Here is a 24,544-nt window from a genome sequence, read left to right as displayed (position 1 = left end):
AACACGAAGTGTCTTTTTTTTTTTTTGTAAAGGGGGAAAAGTGAAGCTTCAGATTTGAAATTGCAAATAATTTTGCTCTCCCTATAATTTGTTTTTCTAAGTCGACTCCTGTTGGAAGCTTTTTATTAATTGAGCTCTCAGTCCAGCAGTTGGCTATATGACTGTGGTGTTCACTTGTCTAGCATAGCTGTGATGGTTAAAAGCCTCTCTGGTTTGTCATAGAGTTTAATATGCACCCTACATAATTATGCAGGATTCACTGTGCTATCAAACTGCAATTCAAATTAGTTCAGGATTAAAGGCACAGAACAGTACTGCTTCCTTAATTGCATTGTACTGTGCTGATCACATTCAAATACCCATTACTCATTCCCTCTGTGGAGCAATAAGTCAGAGGGATTAATATTGCGGCAGGTGACAGGGCCAAGCCATTAAAAGGCAGTTATGCAGAAAGCAAGGCTGGTTTTATTCACGTTAATGAAATCAGTGAAATGAAACTGTAATAGATTTATCAAAGCTCAGATGGATTTGCTGTAAATCAGTTTGATTCAGGCAATCAAACTGGACAATAGAGATAGTTTTCAGCTATAGCAGTGGATGTCAAATGCAGCATGTGAAATGTACTGATATTCTTCATGTATGGATCAGGAATACCCTCAGTGCAGCAATACGATTCCCAAAGCACTGAATTTTCCTCTTTTTTTTTGTCTTGTGAATTATGTGTTTGGAGCTGATAATATATCCCACCATAGCTACATCGGTACTTCATTTTCTACCAACATTGTTTTCGCCGGAATCAGCGACAGAGAGCTGTCTACTTGCATGGAGTAAAGATAAAGAATGTTCATCCCCCCTACAAAAAAAAAAATCAGTGAAATGTCTTTAAGACATATATTCAAAGTTACTTTTAGTAAAACACAATAGCATTTCTTCCAAACATAATACAATTTGAGGTTTGTTTTTGGTAATTGTTTATATATTTTTTTTAACAGATTTTTAAATATGAGTGCTTTTCAATATATATTACTATGTTTTTTAAAAATGATGATTTTTATAGTAAATATACTTTTTAAAAAACTGGTCTAATTGATGGAATGTTACGGTTTCCATTAGAGGGCAGTGTAGGAAAAGAAACAAAAGATTAATTTTCACATCACTGCTTAAAAAAAACCCTTGAATTGTTTAAGTAAACTTCTAAAAACAATGGAATTATGTGATAATTAATTTAATTAAATCTTTGCCAACTATGTATTGACAAACATAGGATAATTCAAAATATAGGAAAATATCTTAACCCATTTCAGTGCTAACATTTAATTAACCTAAATCATTCAAATACCCAGTGAGGTATATATTAAATTTAATAAAAAGATAAACACTGCAAATAGTAATAATAAGTAAACCACAAAATATGTATGTTAAATAATTATATTAAAATTGTGTAAAAATACATATTTTTATCACTGTATTAGATAAGATTTCAACATTTTACTCTTGTAATGTAGGACCTGTATCCTTATTGCTTTCTTAAGAGAGGTTGTTTCTAATGAGATTCTCAGAGATGGCAAAATCAAGAGATTTTTACATAAAGCAATTAGTAATATATATATATATATATATATATATATATATATATATATATAAAGTAAATTACCTAAATATGTTTTTAAGGAATACTATTTTATTTACCAAGATACAACATACAGCAACAAAGAGAAAAAGTTATTATGTCAGATAATGCAAATTAAAGTATTTTATATATTGCTGGATTTAAGTGATCTTCCTTGTTCTTTGGTTGATTTCTAATGTAATTTTCTGTTGTTTTATAAAAAAATGGCAAAATTATTGTAGCCAAATCTAGAACTTTTGTCATTAACAGGAAACCTATACTACACATTTCCTTTAAAGCCCAGGATATCTGAAGACGCCCTCTTACAATAGAACGAGCAGACTCTCCATGGGGATTCTGGCCCAAATAAAGGAGAAGAAATAATTTATGAAAACATTGCATACTATCATTTTCTCATTTTTCTGCAATAAGGATGGCAAATGATTCATGAGGAAAATGAAATATATTTCCCTGTCACTTCAATAAATTGCAGATTTACAGCTTCTAGTCTTGAACAGGAAAAACTCACTATGCATGAGAATGAGCTGAAAATGAGTTAATTGTATAATGTAAAATGCGCAAATGGGAATGTGCCTGATCTATATACCAAGAAATATTCTTCTACGTATATTATTTACCCCTCTGAGGGTGTTAATTAGGACTCTTTCTCCATTACTGTAACCCATATAAGTGAATGTTTAATAGTTCAAACAAATTATATTTACACCAATTAAATGAACAGATTAAAGTATTTTCATAAAACCGAAACCTGTCAATTTGAAAAGGAATTACAAAGAGCATTAACGTTTTTCTCTGCTTCTAGAATAAACAAACTCTGTTTTGATTTATAAACCCTTGAAAATCCATTGTAACAGAGTATTTAGTTCTATTTTCTTATATCAGTGGCACTTGAACTCTAGTAAGAAAAGTATTTTGGCGCGGTCTTGAATATTTTGAATTTTAACTAATAGGCGCACCTCCCGAATACATTTTACGGTGTCGTCTCTTTCTAGTTTCGAGTTACCCCTGTGGTGGATATAGTGTACAATATTTTTTTTGTTTATGATCTAAAAACATGGCCTTTGCATGATTTGTGAGGAGCAGACGATGAGCGTACTATGTAAATTTTTATAAGTGCTTGTTTTTAAAAATGTTATTTTTAATAAAATGTTTTCAATGAAATGCAGCTATAATTCTTTACAATGCACAAGAAAAGAAACACTTTTCCTGACCGTATGTAATTTATATAAACGTATGTCCTACAAAATCACCCAACGTACTTCCAAGACATTCATCTCCAAAGTAACACCATATATAGTTTGAGACGAATGAAACATTTTAAAATGAAGCGTTGATTGCATTACAACAATGAAACTCACCAAAGTTTATTAGAGCCATTTTTGGTCCATCCCTTTTCCCATTTCCCTTATTGTGTTATCGTAGCTGAACTCAATTTGGTTAAACCATTATTAATTGATAGAGAAACTTTTGTGCTTAACTGTAATTTGAAGACATCGGCAAATTCCTTCTTTTTAATATCTTTATTGATCCGTGCTTATTCATTCTTTAAAAGAGGCACTTTTAATCCACCTTACATATTTATAAACTCAAACAGTTAAATTGTGCACATCTCAGATAATAAATTATGGCATTAACACAGAATCTTTAATACGGACGTTAAAAACAGTTATTACACTTGGATAATTCAGAAATATCGATTCTTGGAAATAAACAAACTTTGGTGTTAGCTGCGATAAATTGGGAATTTGTTAATACCAGATCAAATGCATGTGAGGATCTTGGTGAATATGTGTGCAGTATTTAACTTTAGCTCTTTCCCAAGAAGTATAGGCATTAGAAACATTTTGTCAATGACCATGAGATAATATTACATGCACACGCATGCATTGCAAAGAACATGCGACATCAAAGCTTGACTATACTTTAGTGAATTCTACTCATTAATCAGTGCTATGTTAAACCAAAAAGTATCCTTTAAAAACATTGCTTGTTCTGTGTCAAGAAGTTCAATACCTATTTGAAAGAAAATATCCCGGAGTGCATTATCTTTACAAAAAATAATTAATATGGAAAAAAAAAAAAAGTACAAACCACTTCCCTGAAAATAGAATATATAGGATTACCAATACCATATTTAGTATTCAATGTACATCAGTAGAAGACATTTCATTTTTCTGCTATGCATATTTCTCAAGCTAAATTTCAATGCACTCACAACATGGCGTGAAACAATTAAATATTTTGTTTCTTTCAACGGTAGTACGCTGTAATGAAGCAAAGCCCAGGCACAATAATAAAGTCTAGCATTAAAATAGGTTTCATGCAGAATATTAAAAAATTGATTTAAGACTAACATAAAAAGGGAAAAAAGGTAAGAGGCTTCCATGAGCTGTTTTTTTTGTTTTTTATCTTATATTTTTTACACTTTTGTATAGCAGATTTAATGTTGTTTTAGTTTGCACTTCCCTTTATAGCCGCTGCAGAATCTGCTGTCTCGCCATAACTAAAATGTAAGGAAACAATTAGTTCCATTTCATGTTAAGGGTTAGTTTATAATAACAAACATAACCAAGAAACGCTTGTATTATGAGACATACAGGGCCGAAACATTGAATAAAAGGGCTTGCTAGTGATCCGATGGTCACAATTTATTGAAGCTACTTTGAGAACTTAATAACCCCACCTCCTATAAATAATTCCCTTATAGTTAGAAAATGTGCACGGGCGATGGCGCCCAATCTGAGAAAAATTTTGTATCAACCTGCTCCGCGAGTGTTTAGTATGTATAGTGAACATAGGTAGTCTCATAATAACCCAGCTGGGATTCACTCTAAAACACTGGTAAAAAACACATAAAACAATATTTATGTATAAGTGAATGTCTCCATACTCTAGTATCTTTAAATCTAATCACTTAAATTCAGGGATCAGTGATGCAAACACAGTTACTTTGCTGAGATTACTTTGCATTTAAGAAAGTATAGTCAGGGAAAAGTGACAGGGTCTGGCTTCAATAAAGAAAATACAGAAACTATACTGGATAGATATTTCACTATATATATTGTGGTTTGTAAAGAATAGGAGAGTTACTAGTAACTTGAATACTAGAAGATAAACACTCTGGGGCTATCATAAATACACTTTCATTCGCTAACGTTGGTCCAGGCAAAATTCAAACGCCTCTGGAGCAAACATGGATTTTTATATTCAACATAAAACAAAATTAAAAAAACTTTAAATATTTTTCGCATTTACCTCTGGATCTACAAATACAGTATCTGGAAAATACAAACTTGTGTCTTTTTCAGCCGAAATGTAAATATCTAGCTTTGTACACTACGATTAGGTGGGCCAGTAAGTTAAGGGAAGGTGTGAAGAAGGTGATTGAAAGGTCTCAATGTAAGAGGCTTTATTATGATGAAAAGCCAAGACGGCTTCTCTAGGACAACGTTATCTTCATGCTTCATTTTTATTAATTAATATAGCAACAAGAAGAATTACAGAATTAGAACTGGAACTTGAACCTAGAGTTGGAAAGCTAAAACAATTACCCTCGAGCTGCGCCCACCATAGCTCGTAATCAAAGTAATTAAGGCCACCGTCGACCGGCCACCACATATAAAGGAACATGGTGCTCTGCGGGTATCTGCAAGTGTGAACTGCTTTGCAAAATCACTTTATTATAATAGCTCTATGTTTAGGTTAATTGTTTAAACATCGCTTTATCTTAAATAAGAAACTTGTTAAGACTGTAGTAGTAACCGTTAACTAAAATTCTCTTTTCTCTCGCTGAGATGAACTTGAATAACCTGCTCAGTGCTTATCTGCATATAGATTTTTTTTTTAATATAATCAACATTTAAAAAAGAATATAAAGATGAAACAAAACACTTTCAATGAGGAGAAAAATATAAAAAAAGGCTCATTTAAGCTCTGCGAGTTCTGTAGTGCAGACAGTCAACTCCTTTGCATATTGAAGCAGATTCACAATGTGTTTCGGCAACCACGGGACAGGGTACTGGGAGCATAGTGTGCATGCTCAGGTAAGAGAATAACAAAATAACAAAACAACAAAAGAAGCATTCGGGTTGACACTGGACGTCAGTTTTGTAGCATACGCAGCCAGAGAAGCTTGGAATGATGTCCGACACAGAGAAGCAGCAACGAATATCTCCTTTCAGAGAGACTCACACGCCACCGCCGCTGCGGTCCACTGGAATCGGTTCTCTTTGATCCAGGTTCTCTTCCGCACTTTTCATGAGCATTGCCAGTCGGCTGCTTGACACAAACCCCTTTTGAATCGCACTCATGAGCTAAAAACGAAAACCAAAAAAAAGTGTTAATAATAAAATATGGAGCCTACACACTCAGGTAACATCATCAGGGTGCCCGACAGTCCCTCTAAAGACATGCTCTGAGAGTATTTTATTGTGTGTTCTTCTAAAAGAACACTTACCTGATGTAGAAGCTGCAGCTCTGCAGCTTCCTCCTCCTTTATAGTCCAATGATTCCTACCACAGCAACAGGGAAGCGCTCCCATTGAAATCAATGGGGGTCTACCCACAGCATTTAAAAAGCCAGTGCTGGAGCTGAATGGAAGTAATTATAACATATGAATGATAAATAGCTGGGGGGCAGGCGAGGGGCAAATGCATAGGGGGGATTCTGCAGCTATCGTATGCATAAAGGTGCATTTGATGGCTGGAGTACCCTTTTAAATGCACGTAGTATAAGGCTTGCGTTGCATGAAAATGTCTATCGCTCGACACAACGCTTCTAGAAGCAGCGTCTTTTCTGACTTAATCCGTAACTTTTCTGTATTTTATATACCATGAAAACATGTAAAGTGCTGTGTAGACCGTCCACGCTAAATAAATTTTAAACGTAGGCTTAGCGATGTAATTTATTACTGAACGGGAAAGATGAAAAGCTACGTTATCCTTTAAATATTCCACTTAATCGACGATGAAATTACTTACCTCACAACAAATACAGACATGGTTGTACCTGAATAACAAAACTTGTGACCTTTAGCTGCTCCCAAGATGCTTTAATCACACTCAAAATCTCAATGTTTACCTTCTCAACAAACGGTATAAAATAAAAAGCCTTTGTGGAATTTACATTTTGTTTTCCAAATGAGATGTTTTATATGAAAAATTGCCTAAAACAAAATTGAGGAATCTGGGACCAAGATTAAATTTGCATTATTTGGCTTTTACACCTGATTCTCCATTTGTTTTACAATCATCATAAAGATCCGGAAATAGTATGTCCAAGGCTAAAAAACACAATGTGTGCGGAGTGAAAATCAAAAACAAGCAACACCTGTTTGAGTAACTTATTCACAAAACAAATAGTTTCATTTACTCCTCATTATTAATGTTCGTATTGGGACATTTGGGGCTGTAGAACACCATGATGCTTTCATAGAACCCACACATTCCAAGGTTCTACTAAAGTGGGGCAACAAAAAGGCACTTGTCTACTAAAGAAGGACACTTTGGAGGTAAGACCATACCCATAGCGCTTCCTTTTTGGGCAAGTGACTTCATGAGGGGCCGGAATAGCCCACCATACAAAATTATGGTATTTGGGGCTATGGGGGTGGGAGGTGAATAGGACGGGGATTTGCCTAAACGCTGCTGCCGTGACCCCGGAGATTAAGCTCCGTGAAACGCAAAGAAAAGGCAAAGCGGTGGAGTCTCCTGGACTCTCTGGGCAAAATGCCGAGAGATTCCAGGTACGCGTAAGACCCCTAAAGAGCATCGTTAATGCTTGATTGCTTGTCATGTAACTGAGCTATGAAATTTATACTTTGCCACATTAATTTTTGAGCAGGCAGTTTCTACGGCAGGAAGTGCAAACTGCAAATAAATTGACTTTCCTAGTCTGCTAAAAGACACCCCCGATCAAAATGAGAAACTTTTCACCCAAACGGATGTGTTATAAAGTATGAATGTAAAGGAGCCAATTACAGCTCAGCATTAGTATCTAATTAAAGGGATGTCACACAAAACAAATGAGAGCCCCATTTTATACATTGCGATAGTCAAAGATTCTCTTTAAATAAGGAAACCGCCTTCTGACGACATCGCGTGCATTAAAGAAAGGAGGTGTTCTGGAAAGCAAATGGGAGAGTGTAGCTCTAACCAAACCTACCATGGACGAGGGCTGTCTAACACCTGGCAACGTGCATTGTTTAGCAGATCGTGTTTATAACTGTAGCTCTAGAGACTGTTTACGACCATTCAGCCCATCTAGTCTCCCCATTTTATATACTCAGTTCCAAAAATATGTTTTTTGCATTATATGTAGAGCAAAACAACAGGAAACAATTCTGTAGGCCTGCCTTAGAGTGGACGATGTTAATGAATCCAATCAAAATCTTACGTTCTATGCCAATAAATTGACATTCACACACATCTAAATCTTTAGAAAGGAATCCATGCCATTATTAATACAGCTACATTTTTTCCTTCTATTCTTTTCTTGTATTCAAATTTCATCACTGGTCCTTTCTTTCAGGGAAAAGGGTTAATAATTACATGCAGAAGATGAATGTCTTTGCTCCTGCACAGATATTAAGATGACACATTTTATCTGCCGGGAGAAAGTTGACTATCCTTTCAACTCATTTTGTGCGTTTTGCCAGCAGAATGAAATGTTTATGCGCGGCAAAAAAAAACACGGCGGCAGCAGCTCAATCACGGGAGCGCCGAATGATGCATGAAACAAGGTATCAATTTCTATCGGGCAAATTTGTAAACTCTTAAACGGTGTTGACTTTTGGGCCTCCACCGGTGTTTTTTCAATCTGCTTGCAACTCAATACAGATTCCCTATGGCTTTAAATAAAATTTAGAAGAAGAAAAAAAAAATAAAAAAAAAAAAATCGAGAAGATGAATTATTGTCCACTTTATCTTCTTTGCAAATTACAATAGCCACACTAAGCTCGATATGACAGCCAAGTTTTCCCGGAAGATATAAAAGCAATTTTATATACATGCAATCGTGTGAGTGGCCTTCCTGTCAAATACTGGATAAAAATGTTCCGTTATAATTTCAAAAGAACAATTCAGAGTTGTCAAATGTTAATAGAATATGCATTTAATCTGATTGAGCAGATATAAACGCGTAAAAAAAAAAATAATTATTCTTTTTTTGTGATGCTGGACACAACTGCCGAAAATTTTCTGCATTTAGATTCAACAATGCTCTTATCTGCGGCTCATCTCGAGAGAGACAATTACCATTTCCTTTGCCTTGATCTTGTTTGTTTAACTTGACACAGTGAAGAAAGGGCTGACATTGACCAAAACCCATAGCATTAATTTATCTCATGTTAGGCATTCATCATTGCTTTGGTTCAAGAAAGAGCTGGTAGAAGTCTAAAATACCTTCACCGGCTAAGAAGAAGAAGAAAAAAACTTGGCCAGATCCAAAAAAGATCTCTGCAAGAGATCAGGGTAGTATTAAAATAATATGAGATGTAAGAGTGGAAACCATTTTTAGCTCTAGTAACTCTCCCAATAATTGTGGAAATTATTGTTGTAATTTCACGGGTTAAGAAAAACAATAAGACAAAATAACCTGTAATTAAGTAAAATTATTGTTGGCATATTTATAGTATGCCCTTTAGCGATCTTTTACACTGTATTTGTACATTTATCCAACAATAAAAATAAGATGGTGATGTTAATGCCATCGCACACGTGGATATGTTTTTTAGAGCATTCATCCTCTCTTTTTGCATTGTTAACCCTTTACACAGATTTGTTATTTATGCATGTTTATTAATCAACAAAAAACATGTTCTCAGAATAATATTATTTCAAGTTTCCGGATCCAATACATTTCTGTATACTGCTCCATATACCCACTCCAACGAAGAATGTAAGATCCCTCATAAGTATATCACTGGTTCCATCTAGATGAGCTACTGAGCTGCACCCCCACCTGAAGCCAATGGGGACTCAATATGAGATCCTGGGAAAAGTCAACCTTGTCAATGACCAGAACGCTGCTACTAGTAGGAGATAAACTTGGCATGCAACTCTCTCCATATCTTTTTTCTTCATCATGACTTCTGGCAACAATGTATTTACAAGAGGTGATGCCCTAGCTGTAAACTAGGGCAACATCCCAAGCTTCTCGAACCTACTTTGCGGAGGGGTCTCCTTCAGTATCTTTTTTTTATGCCTTCAAATCCTGGCACTCCATCTTAGTATCTCTCCAATGTGTTACACAACTTTCTAAGAGGGACTGAGCTAGCTTAAGTACAGCCCCCTCTTAGCGTATACAGGCCAGTTCCATCAACCACCTCTAGGAATCGTGGCCCACCGAGGGAGACAATCTACCCTTGATAGCGTAGGGCAAAATACATAGCTGGCTGCAGGTAGGAGGCCGACAGAGTGCTAGCAACACAGACAGAATATATGTTTCATTAAATGTAATGTTTTTGATTTTTTTTTATTATGTCATCACACCTGGGTTGATACTGACCTGTAAGAATTCATTGAGTTCAACTTGCCCGTTTTTATTCAAATCAACTTCGTTGAGAATCTCATGAAGGTTATTCGAATCCACTTGAACATTAATATTCTGATAAAAAAAACATAATAAAAACACATTACATTGGGAATTAAAGGAAGAATAAATCTTTCGGTTCTGCTGACGCTGCGGCCGATCCCTCTGATGTCAGTGGGCGGTCCTGTTGATGTCGCAGGACACAGGCTATTGTTGGAGTGGAAGTGGGCGGGGAGTGGGGCGTGACACCGCCATTCCCACATCCCAGACTTTCCCCGTAGTGACCCCCGTTTCAATCGGAGTCTATGGGCAAAACCTTGTATGCCTATCTACTACTACCTAATATGCCGATACTGCCTATGCTTAACCCCTTGGGCAGGGTTAATATTCTGCCCATCCCTTACATAATTTCTGTACATGTCCATGCAAATTAGCAATTGTACATGTACCATTACACAGATATAAAAAATATTTTTAAGTTGTACTGTTTCTAGGCAATTAAACCTTTTAACAAAATGTAAAAATGACACATCAGCTCATACAAGACCTTCAGCTGAGAGCTCTTGCTGGTTGAAACAATGGGACCTGAAAATGTAAACTAGCCCTTAAGAATGGTATTTTTTATTTACATTTTTTAATCTGTGATATTTATTATCTTGATGAGTATTAGACATAATGCATCCAAAAATTGCATATTATGTCACTGAAACAATAATTTGGAGCCACGTATAAACATGGATAGATTTCATATCAGAATCATACTCTTTCATGTGGCCCCAACAATTTCCGCAGTGCTTCAGTCCATACATTTAAATTTCATGACAAAACTAACTAAGACAAACTGATACATTAGGTAAAGAGGGCCCGGGTTCACAAGCTTAAAATCTATTCTACAGAATTCCAAGTAGGTAATTCTGGCCCACTTTTTGTTCGGTGTTTAAGAAACAGATGGTTTCGCAAAGTACCACGGCATTAGGATTAGGCTCTAACTGTTGAAAAAGTCATGGCAATTATCTAGATTAGAAAGGGTTTACACGCCTCAGACATGCTTTTCAGGAAACGTTCTGTGACGGCTCAATCGCACTTGTTTTACTGGGGTACACGTGTGCTTTCTTTGCCTGTTCAAATGTTAGAATAGAGAACAATAGCTAGTTGTTAACCTGCAACGCTTGTGCAGTATTTGGTAGTTTAGACTTGGTAGAAGCACCATAAATTATATGTTTAGTTTGTTCAACAACAAAATAAATCTTTGCTTTTCAATGATTCATTTGGTTGCCATAAACTTCTTTACAATACATGATACTGCTACAACATATTTTCCTCCCAAATACTTAAACCCTTACCTCCAACACACGCTGAACATCGAGTATGGTAATGAATCCTTTCTTGTCCTTATCAAACTTGTGAAATCTCTTCTTATACCTACAAGAAGTAAATCATTCTGATAAATAGCCCCCATGTTCTGAGACATACACGTACATACGTATAGAGTTACAACGGCAGCCTCCAAGTCTGCCCATAAATGACGTTTATTAGAACAAAATGAGATAAAAACAGGTTTTCGTCAATGCCGACCTACATTTTTGTATACGTTGGGGTTTAAGCTATGAAGGAGAAAATAAAATACCTTTAACCAGGTAAACCAAGGTAACCTTAGAAAAGCACAATGATATTGTATCATTGGCAGAAGATCCCTCTGTGGGGGGGGCTGCTACTGTTACTAAAACTAGGTTTAAAGTGTATGGTCTCCTAAGTGTAAAGTGTAACATTTGCAATATATTGAAAACTCCCTCTCATAGCAGATAACCACTAAATAAATCCCATATTACTCCAAGACTCTGATCACAGCAAGTGTTGTATGTTTGAGCCATGGTGGTCTTTTGTCGCAAAGCACTTTCCCTTGTTGGGGAAAGCATTCTACGATAAGTGATTTATGGGTGCAGTCCTATGATGCTTCTTATTATTACTACAGAAATACTGTACCAGACCAATGGCATAATCAATTGTCAAGCCTTTGAGACCCTGTAACCTGACTCGAGGCTGAAATGTCGTGATATCCACCGACCCTATACTGATTTCTGCATATCATCGGTAGGTGGCTACAAATACATTTGTAACAGTATTGTCTGCATTTTATTGTATGCATTGGTCAGCCAATGATTCATGCAGTATTTTTATTGTGTGTACATAAATTAGTATTGCACTCGCGGAAGCCTGAAAAGAGTTAGCATATTCAGCGCAAGTCATGTAATTACGTTACCTGTCTACGTCGGAGGGTGACAGATTAATTTCGGATCGATCTGTTAGTTGCTCCGATCGAGCTTTGTAGCCCATTTCATAATACAGGAACTGCTTTGCAGCTTCTAATTCTTCCTGGAGAAAAGAAAAAAAAAAAAATGATTAATGAAATATTTTGATTTTAAAAAAGGTGTGTTCTGCGTTAATGAAAATAATCTTTTCTATATATTATATTTAATGAAGGAAAAATATCACATTAATATGCATTAAAAATATGCAGGAATATATCCAGCAAACAACCGTCACTTAAAAATAAGGCAAATAAAATGTAGGAAGTAGCCATTTGGGTTTTTTGGCATATCTCATTTGACAACTTTATTCCATTTTTGGACAATAATAAGAAAAAAGAAAAAACACATAAGTTAAAAAAAAATAAGACTCATTAAAAATGTTTCATATGCCTTGTGTTCCTAAACTGGAAATAACTGGTCTATATTTAAATTGCGATAAACAACAGGACAAATTACAAGACAATGGGGTAACGTGGACACTAGGGTAGGACATCACCGGAAGAAACCAAACTATGTAGGGAACAAATGTTACTATTTTTACCCTAAAATGTACTGTGCAACAGGTTTACATTGGGTAGTAGGGAAATCTATACCTTGTGCTAACATTAAATTTGAGAGAATGTTGATACATTTCCTTGTGTGCCGCTAAGGTGGCTGTTATTTACCCCAATGCACAATTTGCATACACCTTTGCCTGCATTTACACCCTATACCTATAGCTTCATTACAGAAGTTATATTTTGTTAATTATTATTATCTTTTATTTATATAGCACCAACAATTTACGCACCAAACCTTTTCCTTTATATTTGTTAGCTTATCTCTACACATCTTTGTTTACCATCTTTGAGGATGTGGCTTTGTATCAAAGGATTTAACTTCTAACATTCATTCACATCGTGATTCGTTAAAACTAAATAAGAATGAGGCGTTGCCCATACACGAACCTTTTCGCAAACCAAGGTGGACCAAACGCATTGGGAAATCACTCAAGGGGTTAACGGCCAGTAATGCATATTCTTTACCCGACAAACAAAATAGTGTTACGCATGCAGGCAACAGTTAAACATCAGGAACTGTAGTGAGCGGGCTTACTTGTGCTCCTTTTAATTCTTCATCAAGCTTAGTTAAGTTGAATAATATGATTTCCAATTTGGATATTCATCCTGACAGATTCCAACGCTCTAAGCAAAAGAACTAATTCTTTGGGCTTTGAACCCACTTGTCCACCCTGAAGTGTTCACTAGGGAAGAATTAGCATGAAAAGCCTTATGGCAAAGGCTCGGTTCTTTAAAGATCCCCGCATAGATGCAGTTTCATTAGGAAAGTGCCAGAGTGGAACAAAGTTTCTTTAATTCCTATAGAAGAATTAAAGACAGTAAATTGTACTCTACAATCTGAAACAAATGTCACATTCCATTACAGCCTGCCAAGTGTAATGGACGAGCCCCACTTGCAAATAGCCTGTATTTCTTTTCATCTGTAATAAATATTATTAAGGAAGTCTTACGCTTTTTTTTCTTTAAGTTTCAAAATTATGACTCGGTCAACAATAAAACATTCAAATACGTTAAAAAATCTTAATACTGGAATACTGTGGGCCACAGAACAACAAAAAAAACATGTACACTCTCAAGAAGGGTGGTGACCATGGTAAAGAGTGTGCATTAAATCTGTCTCGTTGGCATTCAATGCCAAACCCAGGGATTTTTAGCTAATGAACAAGCTAATTAGATAAATGCACCCCATGTTCAGTTTCTTGTGGTATATTTCATTTTTTTTTTCACTCAACGTGGCAGCATTGCCAGAACCAACAGAATAGAGACAATGATTAGAGTTAAGTTAGATCCCCATCAAGAAAAACTCTCTGTTTTTTTGTGGAATTGTCCAATGCATTTGACATTGAACTTGGCACCGGCACCAGCGCCGGGAGATCTGTTAGCTCTGAAGTGAGACCTCAGTTTGATTTCTTAATCAAAATAAAAGTTGTTCATATGTGTCTTGCTAATTTTTTTTATGTTAAACCACAACCAGAGAGAGTTGGCAACATTCGTCATGGGAGGGAAGCCCGGCAACGTGGCTTTTTATGCTAGACACCCCCTGGTGGCTATATGTGGATTTGCAAGTAAAAGTCGGGAAAAAGAAAATCTGGTAGTGGCCTAATATCTTTAAATTAGTGGATCCCAAGAAACAATATTCCCGCATCTGAGACTGTGCCATTAGCCCTTTAAATACCAGGGGATGTTGCAATCCCTGTCTTGTTCTCAAAGAGTTTAACGCTACCAATGTGATAATATTATAGAAACACCAATTCACACAACGTACCTTTTTTTTTTGTTCCTTCCAGTTCAGTTCTTTTCCCATAATATCGACAATCCGCGGTAAGGCTTCCTCTGCTGCTTGGACATTCAAAAATGCCAGGCGCGTGCGCCGTGAAATAAGGTCCACAGCCGTGCACGCATACTCTCTCAACGCGTACTTGACCTGTAAAAAAAATTTTATCAAAAAAAAAAAAAGTTAAAAATTAGCAGTGACTATTATGAGCAAATCACTCCACACCTGTAATGAAATTCCCCAATATATTACAGTAATTTATAGGGATGCCAAGGGTGGTCTCACTTGTAGGTGTTCCCTTGGAAAATCTTTGGCAATGCCAACCTAACCTGACTATTCCCCATGCCTTTGGTAGTCCTGAAATTTAGCCCCTCATCCCCCAAAATACTTCCGGGGACACCATGATCTGGAATTTATTGAGGGGAAGTCAAGTTGTGATAAATGGAGGAATTAAGTAAATACAATTTTAGAGCATATCTTTAAATTCCTACGTCAAATACTGTCTAATAAAAGTGGGTTGGTTTTTTTTAGATGGCGCTCAAAAAAAGCAAACCCCAGGACAAACGTATTAGCCTAACAACTCAAGATGAAACATTTCTTGAACCTCTGCTTCGATGTAGGGAAATTCAGAAACGAGGCGTTTTCCAACGATGGGCCATCTCTTCCCTGTAACTTTGGCCAGTTTCGCCACCTCGTAGGCCTTGTCACCATAAGTGGAAGCGAGATGTTGAGCGACCTACAGCAGAACATCACAGATTCAGTGAACATTTCGCGAGTTAGCATTCTTCTCATTCTGCTTCTCGGAGCACAGCAGGGAAAAAAAAGCAGGCTACTTATGACAGTTTCCCAAAGCTTTTATCAAACAGACTGAAGAGGGTATTAAATCTTGATTGTGTGGGAGGAAACTCCTTGTATTGTGAACGCTTAGGCCAGCACTTACACTACTATGCATGTATCATTGTAACTGTGTGTGACTAATGATGCGTCAACCACTTTTTGCTACTGCGACTGCATTTAACAGATATATAAATTGGATTGTCACGAAAATCACTCCCACCACAAAAAAAAAAAAAAAAGATTCATTCAACAAAGTAAAAGAGGTGAAAGGCTTAAAAAAAAAAAAAGACATCACAGTCTAAAATGATAGGGTCAGAGGTTTAGCTGTTACAGAAGAAACTTGGTCTTCACCAGGTGGATAAGCAGAACAGCCTTCCAGTGGTGGAGTTAATATAAGACAAACACAAGGAGTGTTGTCATCAAATTCTATCAGATTTTTTGAAGGTTTCATATTTCATAATATTTAATTTAAAATACAAATAGCACTAGAGTGTATAGAACCAAACAGCTAACATTTACACTGATAAGTGTGGAGTCCAAGTACCTCGCTCTCCAATCCATAATCTTGCACAAGGCGGATGTAAAGCGTCGGACTCCAGTCTTTGCCACCTTCGAGGAAAAGCCCTACTGTTTTGCAAGGTCCGGCTTTCAGATTGTGAGCTTTTACAGCAGCATCTAAAGTATCCTCCGCCATTGAGCGATAAGTGGTCCACTTTCCACCTAGCAAAATAATATGCGTTAAACTATCATACATCCCGATCATTAGATTTGCTGCCTTTTAATCAGGTTGCTATGAGATTTATTTGTTCTCTGTCTAAAAATATTACAAAATTGTCTGTAATAGACAAGAATTTGCCCACTATCAAAAACAGTCGTTTGGCATTCCAGCTCCCATAGTGGGAAAGAAGAAGCACAACTTGATTAACTCTCTTGAATTAGTTAGCACTGATAAGGTAGAATGCCTTGTTGCTATATCAGCAGAAGACTGTATTTCATATTTCTGCTGGTTTTAGGTTTAATAGAATGTTGTGGAAGGAAAGAAGTGTCAGAAACACCAATTTGCTTAATAGAATACAGCATTCAAGTGAAATATCATATATAAAATTGAAAATGGAAAATTTTGTTTTGATGGCGGCAAAAAGTTCAATAGTTTAAATAACTTGGTGCTAAACTCTTCCCTTAAAAAAATATTTCAGGAAATTTGGAGGTTATCTATATTTACCAGGAGATTATGTTACCTGCTATTGTGACAAGACCACTGTCTCCCACATCAACGACATGATTGCGAGATATCGATTGGGTGTCTGTGGAATTGGGATTTGTAACCAGTGGACGGATTCCGCTCCAAGCCGCGAGTACATCTCCCCTTCGGACTGTCATTGGAAGAGTAGAGAAATATTACTAGGCAGCAGAATAACAAAAATAAGTTTTGTTTGGATATCGAATAGAACAGAATCTGCAGATTTCTAGTTATCATAAGCCACTGGACTTACAGAGAGCCATATTCATGGGCTTCCAAAAGGTTTGGATTTGGAGTGATCAGCTCATGTTGTAATACGTCCAGTTAAATAGTGAGGCCGGCATAGAAAAATGATGTAATAAGTGCACTTAAAATGGCAAAATGAAAAAACTCCTGCAAATGTATTTCAAAAACTGTAATTTCCCAAAATATAATGAACATTCTAACATGCGGAATGCTCTCTACCGTGTTATGGAAACACTAGGATTCTGTGAAACCACAAGGGTTTGCTTAGGACAGAACCTCGGGTTTGTTTGAATATGTATCAGTCTATCCATGTTAATGAAATCCGGACTGGAACTCTGTGCGAATGCGTCAATGCAAATGCAGTTTGGGTGATTTGTTTATGTAATCTTTGGAAAAATATATTGCAAGGGTGAATGGTTCCATTTGAAAAAAAATAATACAGTTTTGAAATAAGGGGAGCCTATTCACTAAAATTCTGAATAATTATTATTATTATTTAATAAGAAAAGAGAGGCTCTTTTCATTGTTAAAAAAACTCTTTAAAATTTGTAACTTTTCTTTGCTTGTCTCATTATGCACATCATATTTCTATCAAGTTCTTTACATATGTAAAATTAATACATCTTTAAAGACGGGTTTCTTCTACTGGTACAATATAATTTTTTGTTGTACAGTTATTTAAAAAAAATAAGTAACCGTTTCTAATAATAACGCTGTAACCAAAGTTTAAAGGTTGCCGTTCGAATTCTTCTGAACGCAAGGAAATCAGCCTATTTTTAGGTACCAGCTCCTCGCTGTCGTGAACACGAGACTGCCGTCCTCTTAAGACACTTGACTCTCACAGGCATGACAGATGTGACTCGCTACTCAACACACTGTCCCCAGACCACTGTTTTATTTGTATACTCATCACCATGGAGGTCAGTGTCCAGAATGTTCTGAACTGGCTCTACAATAGTGTATGTTGTCCAATTACACAGTTGATTATAATAATAATAAATGTATCTCTCACCCTTATTTAACACCTTACAATGAGATCTCATTTCAGATGCGACTGGCCCTGATTATAGCAACAGAAACAAGCAAATATAATCGGTATGTGAAATCTAGCTAATAAAATAAATCAATTTTATATTTTTGTAAATGTTCAGAAAAATATAATACTGTTATTTAAAAAAAGTATATCGTAGACCATAACTTTTTTGTTTTATGCAAAATGACACATACATTATTTTTAAAAAGTTAGTAAAGAGATGTCTGTCTTGATTCTCTGCTCCCCTGCTTGCTTCCACTGAAGCAAGCAATGTATGAAAGTATATTTGCCTGCACATGCACAATGATGCACATCAGCTCGACGTGGAAGACTGTGAGTTGGGTTCCCACCAAAGTCAATGAGAGTCCATCATACAGCGTGAACAAAGGTAGAACCCAAAAGGGTGAGGGTAGCTTCAATAGCCTTTCCATTGGAGCTGGAGCCGTCATGGCACTTTTTTTATATTCACCCCTCCTCGGTATTGCTCGTTTGTGTGCACATGCACCAATTATTCTTGCACTTTTTTGATTGCAAAAGCGGTGTGAGCATTCACCTTCACTCATTGGAAACTCCACAATGGAGCTAGGTACTTGGCTTGGGGTAGGTGGGTTGGCCTCCTTGGAGGGGGAATAAAATGTTTCAGCCCTCCCATTGGCCTTCATAGAGTGCGACCCTAGAAGACACGCGTAATAAGGACCCAGACCTTCACCAGACTTCAATACACAGCTTTTTGCAGTACAACATTATGTATGGGTAGCCATCTGCAGTAATAACACATCGTCCACAGCCTACTATAGAGGTGCAGTTTTGTTATCATATGCTATCTCGCGCCTCTCTATAAAAAGCCTGAAAACACCCCAAGTAGCCAACTCCTTTCTGAAGGTCTCTATTGTTGTTTGCTACAAAGTATTCAGTGTATTCTAAACTGTGGGTCTTGGTCTGCAAAACACAGCAACACATATTGTCATTGTATCACGTTAATTTATAGCCTCGCAAAATCTGTCATTTGCAAGCCGCAGCTATAGTGGAGTAAGAAATGGTATACCAGATGCCAGATACAACCCTAGGTGCACATAAACCCCCACAATGCCTAAGGTTGTACGTGGTATTTGTTATGTTTAAAAAAAAATAAAAAAAAATAAAAAAGAAGGGAACTTGTCTACCTCCCATATACTAAAATACCTTATATTATGAACTTTACTTCAGGCAATCAGAAGTTCAGGAAAGGATTCCCTAGTCTCTGTCATTACATATTAATCTTAGGAATGGGCGATTCGAACCACTGTAGTGAACTGGTTAGTTTTGATTGGTTAAAAATGTCCCAGCTTACTACCCAGAACAATATATTCTGAGGACTCGGATTATTTCTGTAAAGCCGAGAGTAACAAAAAAGCGGTTTTAATTTTTTAATGGATTATTACAATTATCGGGGGGAAAAAATAGTTTAAACAAGTGAATTAATCTGAACACAACCTGGCAAACGGTGGAAGCTGCTCAACAACCCTAATACGTCATATCTAAATGCCTTCAAAAATGACAGTTTATTAAAATTCACTTATATGCGGCAGAATTATTTCTAAGAATATTGGATATTGCAGACTATTGAAATCGCATTACGTTGAGCAAGACATCAATCGTGCTTCTCACTGATATCTTGCCATGTGCTAAATCATTCCAGACTACATAAATCCTGCACCTGTACGGCGATTTGTCTTACTCATTTTGCGCTCGTATTTCTATATATAAAATTTTTGAAATACACCTCATAAGAGAGCTCATGAGTCGGGAAATGGATGATGTTCCGCCAGCCTGTTAAACCAGCCTAAGTGACGTGCTAATCACGGGAATAAAATGGCATATTACATTTATAAACGGATGGAACCAGGAATAGCTGCTTATGAGACGCTATAATTAAACAGCTGGAACGCATCCAAGCCTGTGTAAGTCGATAACCTTGGCACTGTTTCTGGCAGGGGTAGGTCTGCAGCCCGTTGATATGCCTAGCACAGTGGTTCGGTTCAATAACAGGCAATCTATAAACACAGCTAATTACATAAGTGAAAAACAGCATGCGACTAGGAGGGGATTCTTCGGCACAGGGGAAAAAAAACAAAACAAAAAAAAAAAAAAAAAACTCTCGGTGAATACAGAGCTAAAATTATGCTCCAAGATATAATACCTTGTCCTGCAGCCAGCCCCCGTGCTGTATGAACACACGTCATGGAAATATGATTTATTTTTATTTAGTTTAGTTTTTTAATTTTGTAATATCTGTTAGAGATACATAGTTGATAATGATTGCCCTCTTTTGATTATTGGACCCAGACACTCTTGCATGGTTTTTTTTTTAGTGGTACCGGACACACGCAGAAGCTTAGTCGCATGCTTAATAAGCTAGAGAGACAGACTTTGATGGCGGATAACAATTATTTGGCCCATGCAGTCTGCTATTTAAAGACTTTAATTGGTCGTAACTAAGATTCAGGAGCCATATGCTTATCCCATTCATGTTTAAATTAGATAGATAGATAGATAGATAGATAGATATTTGTAAATTACAGTAGACATGTATTTGTTTCTTTTGGAGAAACTTTTACTGCTTAGAATGCATTAGTTTGTCCATAACACCTTTGAGCAGATCTGAATATTTCTTAAAGCCATGAATACAAACTCAATAGACAAACTAAAAATTGCTGACGTTGTATAAAATAATTGTTATTTTTATCTTACAATGTATGCAAATATCCCTTGACAAATCCCAATTATTTTTACACGTGCCTAGTGAGTGACTTTACCGTTTTAGCAGACGATTTACGACCCTGGCAAGTAATTTAGGCCAGTAGGCTGATCTCTAATTAGCATCCATATGGATTTGCTACAAAACATTGAATCTCCATTTCTCTAGAAAAATAATGAAATTAACGTAATGCTTACAAGAGTGAGGTGTGATAGAGTATTTCTTAAACACTCATTAAAGCAAAACTAAATCTTTAAATTTTTTACAAAGGGTTTTACATGCTTCTTTCTGCTCTTAAAGAAACATTTGGCTCATAGCAAAATAACATTCATATAAAATAAATCTATTTCCCTCTCCATTATAAAGAATAATAATATAAGGGAGACATTTAATAAAACTGTTACCACCTCAGTCAACAGTTTTACTTAAAAGAACTTACAAATATAATCATACACAACCATGTTCATCATCAACAAGCAGTTGGCAAAACTCAATAGAACGCCCCAACAGCTTGGACCCTGCTGAGCACTTTATTAACTATAAAACGGTAACTAAGACTTTGCTCTCCAGTCCCAACAAGTTTTCAACCCGAGTCCTCATTAGGGTTGCCATCTTTTGATGAGCCATTTCCTGAATAGTCATTGAGAGGCTGCAGCCGGGGGTATAGATTTATCAGTGAAAATAAAAATGTTTTTAGTATTTTATTCCGGAGAAAGGAAAGAAGCAACACAGAAGAACAGAAAGACAGGTGAAAAAAAGATGAGATATAGGAGAAGTGACAGCAAAGTAAAAGTTAGGATAGAAGAAAAGATAAAGGAGGAGGCAGAAAGAGAATATACAAGAGAAAGAAGAGAAGAGGAAAAAGAAAGAAGAGGCAAGAGGAAAAAGAAAGAAGAGGCGAGAGAAAAGAGAAGAGAGAAAGGAGGCAAAAGAGAAAAGAGGAAGGGGAAAGAAGTGAAGAGAAAAGGGGGTTTGTGCATAAAGCCATATAGCACATGGGAGATCAGGAAGAAAACAGGGACCCTATGCCTGTGGAATGTTGAGGATAGCGCTATGAAATCTGCTGATGCTTCATAAATAGGATGTATTGTAATGAGCAAGAGCCCTAATTCAGTGGACTTGGTACCTCTGCATTAAGAGAATAGGCTGAACTGGAATTCCGCTAACACGTTACAATCAATTAGCCTGGTGTTTCAGTTAATACAGCCTTTTTCCACATAAAAAGTCACTACACCCTATATGTTGTTTTTACAGTAAAAGCAGTAGGAAGAATTAGGACGAGTACCAGGGACAATTTTGTTGATGTTTTCATTATTTAGAATTCCCACTGTTCGGAAAACAGTGACGGAGGACCTGCACCAGCGTAATAACGTGAACAAGAGATTAATATGTGTTTGGATATAAAGGTACAGCCCACGCTTTCACTAGTCAGTGAGGGATAAAGCGTACAGCCTGCCGATGCTCCGTGATCGAGAGTATGGGATTATCCACTCTGTTATCCACTTAAACGATTATCCGTGAAAGAATCTATTATACGGCGTATGCTTAATGCCTTTCTGAACAAGTGAGGAATTAAACCACACAAGGCAATTTTCTACATCCTCATAAATACTGTGAAGCCTTGTTTAGGGGTCCACTTTTTTCAGAGGTCCAGAGATCAGTTGGCTCAATAAATAATAAAGAATCCCCTGAAATGAATGGGTTTCATCTGAGGCCGATACACAGTGACTTCCTTATTTGAAGTTTGATAGAGGATATATAAGTGGAATCTGGTTAGTACATGGCGGTGGATCTGCATAAACCTCTGTAGTTAGGAATGCACAGAAGAATGATGTTTGCTGCGTAAAGATGGGAATCCCCACGATTTCATCTAGTAATTTATTCTCAAGTTGTTAACCAAGGTTCTTGCAACAGCACATGGGTATTATTTATTTTATTATATAGCGCCATCATATTCTGCGGCGCTGTACAATGGGATATAGCCAGCAAGCTGGCCTAGGGCGGGTGGCACAGGGCCGGCAGTTGGTCTGCAACTTTTGGGCTGCTGCTTAATGGGCTGGTTACAAGGGAGAGAACCATAGGATACAGTAAAAAAAAAGGTGCTGTAAGACACAATGTCATATACTGGTGCTCGTAAGGACGGAGGAAGCGGACCTAGGGTCACTGTCCTGGGTCAGGCCAGGGGGCAAATACATTGCAGGGTAGAGTTACATGCTTTTCAACTTTTTCAATCACTTTTCCTTACTGTATTTAAACCATTGGAAAGTTTCCTTTTCTGCTGTGAATTTTGAACTGAAAGTGCAAGTCAGACAACGGACAGTGAGAAGAGTATAAAAAAAAAAAAGTATAGAAATTCCAAATTGGAATGTCATCTGTAACTTAGGACATGAGCATTTGCATTGCGATTGTGTAATTGTCTATATAAAATCTTGCTGTTCTTCTGTTAAATTTGACCACCACGGGGGTGCATTATGCACAACAGTAAAAAGGTATTTTTTTTGCTAAAAATAGAAATAATGAAAAATTACTGTCATCTTAAAAGATGCAGATAAAATGACATATTGCTGTCATCTTATGAAACATTGAATAATTGCACGCTTCCCACTGAGCGATCCATAAGAAATGGTATGTTACTTATTACTTACATTGGCATCCAGTAAGTGCTTGTAATATCCAAATTGTTTGCAGCCTTGCAATGAATTAGCAACACACGTCTGGTCGCCATCAAGAAATGGGGTTCTTGACGGCTACCTTGATTTGCAAGCTATGCCTGACATCTTTCTGCTTGAAATTAAGAATTGTCTAAAAAATGTGTTTAATGGATTTTTTCTAAGCAACACCATAAAAATATCTTGTTATTGAAATGTTCGCCCCCCCAAAAAAATAATTAAAGATGACACTGTATTGCTGGATGAATTGGTTTATACAATGTGCTAGCAAAAGATGTAGATGAAAACTTTTATGAACTATAGGCTTAATGTGCAGATATTATTTCCTTGGAAGGCGACCCTTGCTGCTGGTGTCTACTTTATCAACACAAGAATAAAATAATTAGAGGTCCCCCAGATATCTTGGGAGTAATACAAGCAATGACACATTCCATAATGTCTGCATGTGTTTCAGTGCTTCCTACACCTAAGATCTACAGACTCTTCAAAAAAAAAAAAAAAATGATGTGTTGACAGAAGATCAGTAATTCAGAAAACATCACCAATATCCTTCTTTTTCTTACATTTTTGGGCTCTTTAAATATATTCCAGTAAAGAAAACAATCTGTTTACCTTCTACGTCGTTGCTAAGGTAGTTTTTGACTTCTGTTAGAATGAAATTGATGTCTTCTTCTGTTGGAATAGGGTGGTGGGTGACCTCTGTTGGGGTGTCAGTAGTTCCTGCGATGGTCATCTTCTCCCATGGTAGAAAGAAAATCACTCGCCCGTCGCTGGTGGCTGGATCAAGCAGTCCCATGTTATCAGGGCTAAAAGGTGATGTTAAAGCTTGATTTAAAATTTTATTGAATGTGATACCAATTCATTAAAGCATGTATATTTTTAAAATATACATTGAAAAGTTGTTAGAACCCTTTAAGACGTTACAAATTGGACTATTTTTTTTAAAAAATACAAATTCACCTATCAAGCAAGCTACGGAT

General features: G+C 36.6%; 1 protein-coding gene across 3 annotated transcripts in view; it reads right to left on the bottom strand.

Annotated features, from left to right (window-relative positions):
* Positions 1–5,817: 5,817 nt before the first annotated feature.
* The window catches only part of LOC149285206 (glycerol-3-phosphate dehydrogenase, mitochondrial), a 44,266-nt gene continuing 25,539 nt past the window's right edge, over positions 5,818–24,544 (bottom strand). For all 3 annotated transcript variants that reach the window (XM_089495741.1, XM_089495740.1, XM_089495742.1), the window contains 9 exons: positions 24,177–24,370; positions 16,878–17,012; positions 16,184–16,359; positions 15,407–15,538; positions 14,794–14,952; positions 12,420–12,532; positions 11,503–11,581; positions 10,136–10,234; positions 5,818–5,943 (listed from right to left, as the gene is read on the bottom strand). In XM_089495741.1, coding sequence (XP_089351867.1) covers positions 5,818–5,943; positions 10,136–10,234; positions 11,503–11,581; positions 12,420–12,532; positions 14,794–14,952; positions 15,407–15,538; positions 16,184–16,359; positions 16,878–17,012; positions 24,177–24,370 — 1,213 coding nt within the window. The remainder of the gene's footprint in view (positions 5,944–10,135; positions 10,235–11,502; positions 11,582–12,419; positions 12,533–14,793; positions 14,953–15,406; positions 15,539–16,183; positions 16,360–16,877; positions 17,013–24,176; positions 24,371–24,544) is intronic.

The sequence above is a fragment of the Sceloporus occidentalis genome, unplaced genomic scaffold (assembly GCF_023333645.1).
Source record: "Sceloporus occidentalis isolate IW3139 unplaced genomic scaffold, rSceOcc1.0.p SCAF_83, whole genome shotgun sequence".
NCBI lineage: Eukaryota > Metazoa > Chordata > Lepidosauria > Squamata > Phrynosomatidae > Sceloporus > Sceloporus occidentalis.
The sequence above is the reverse complement of the archived record's forward strand: the minus strand, read 5'-3'. Positions and strand labels throughout refer to the sequence as shown.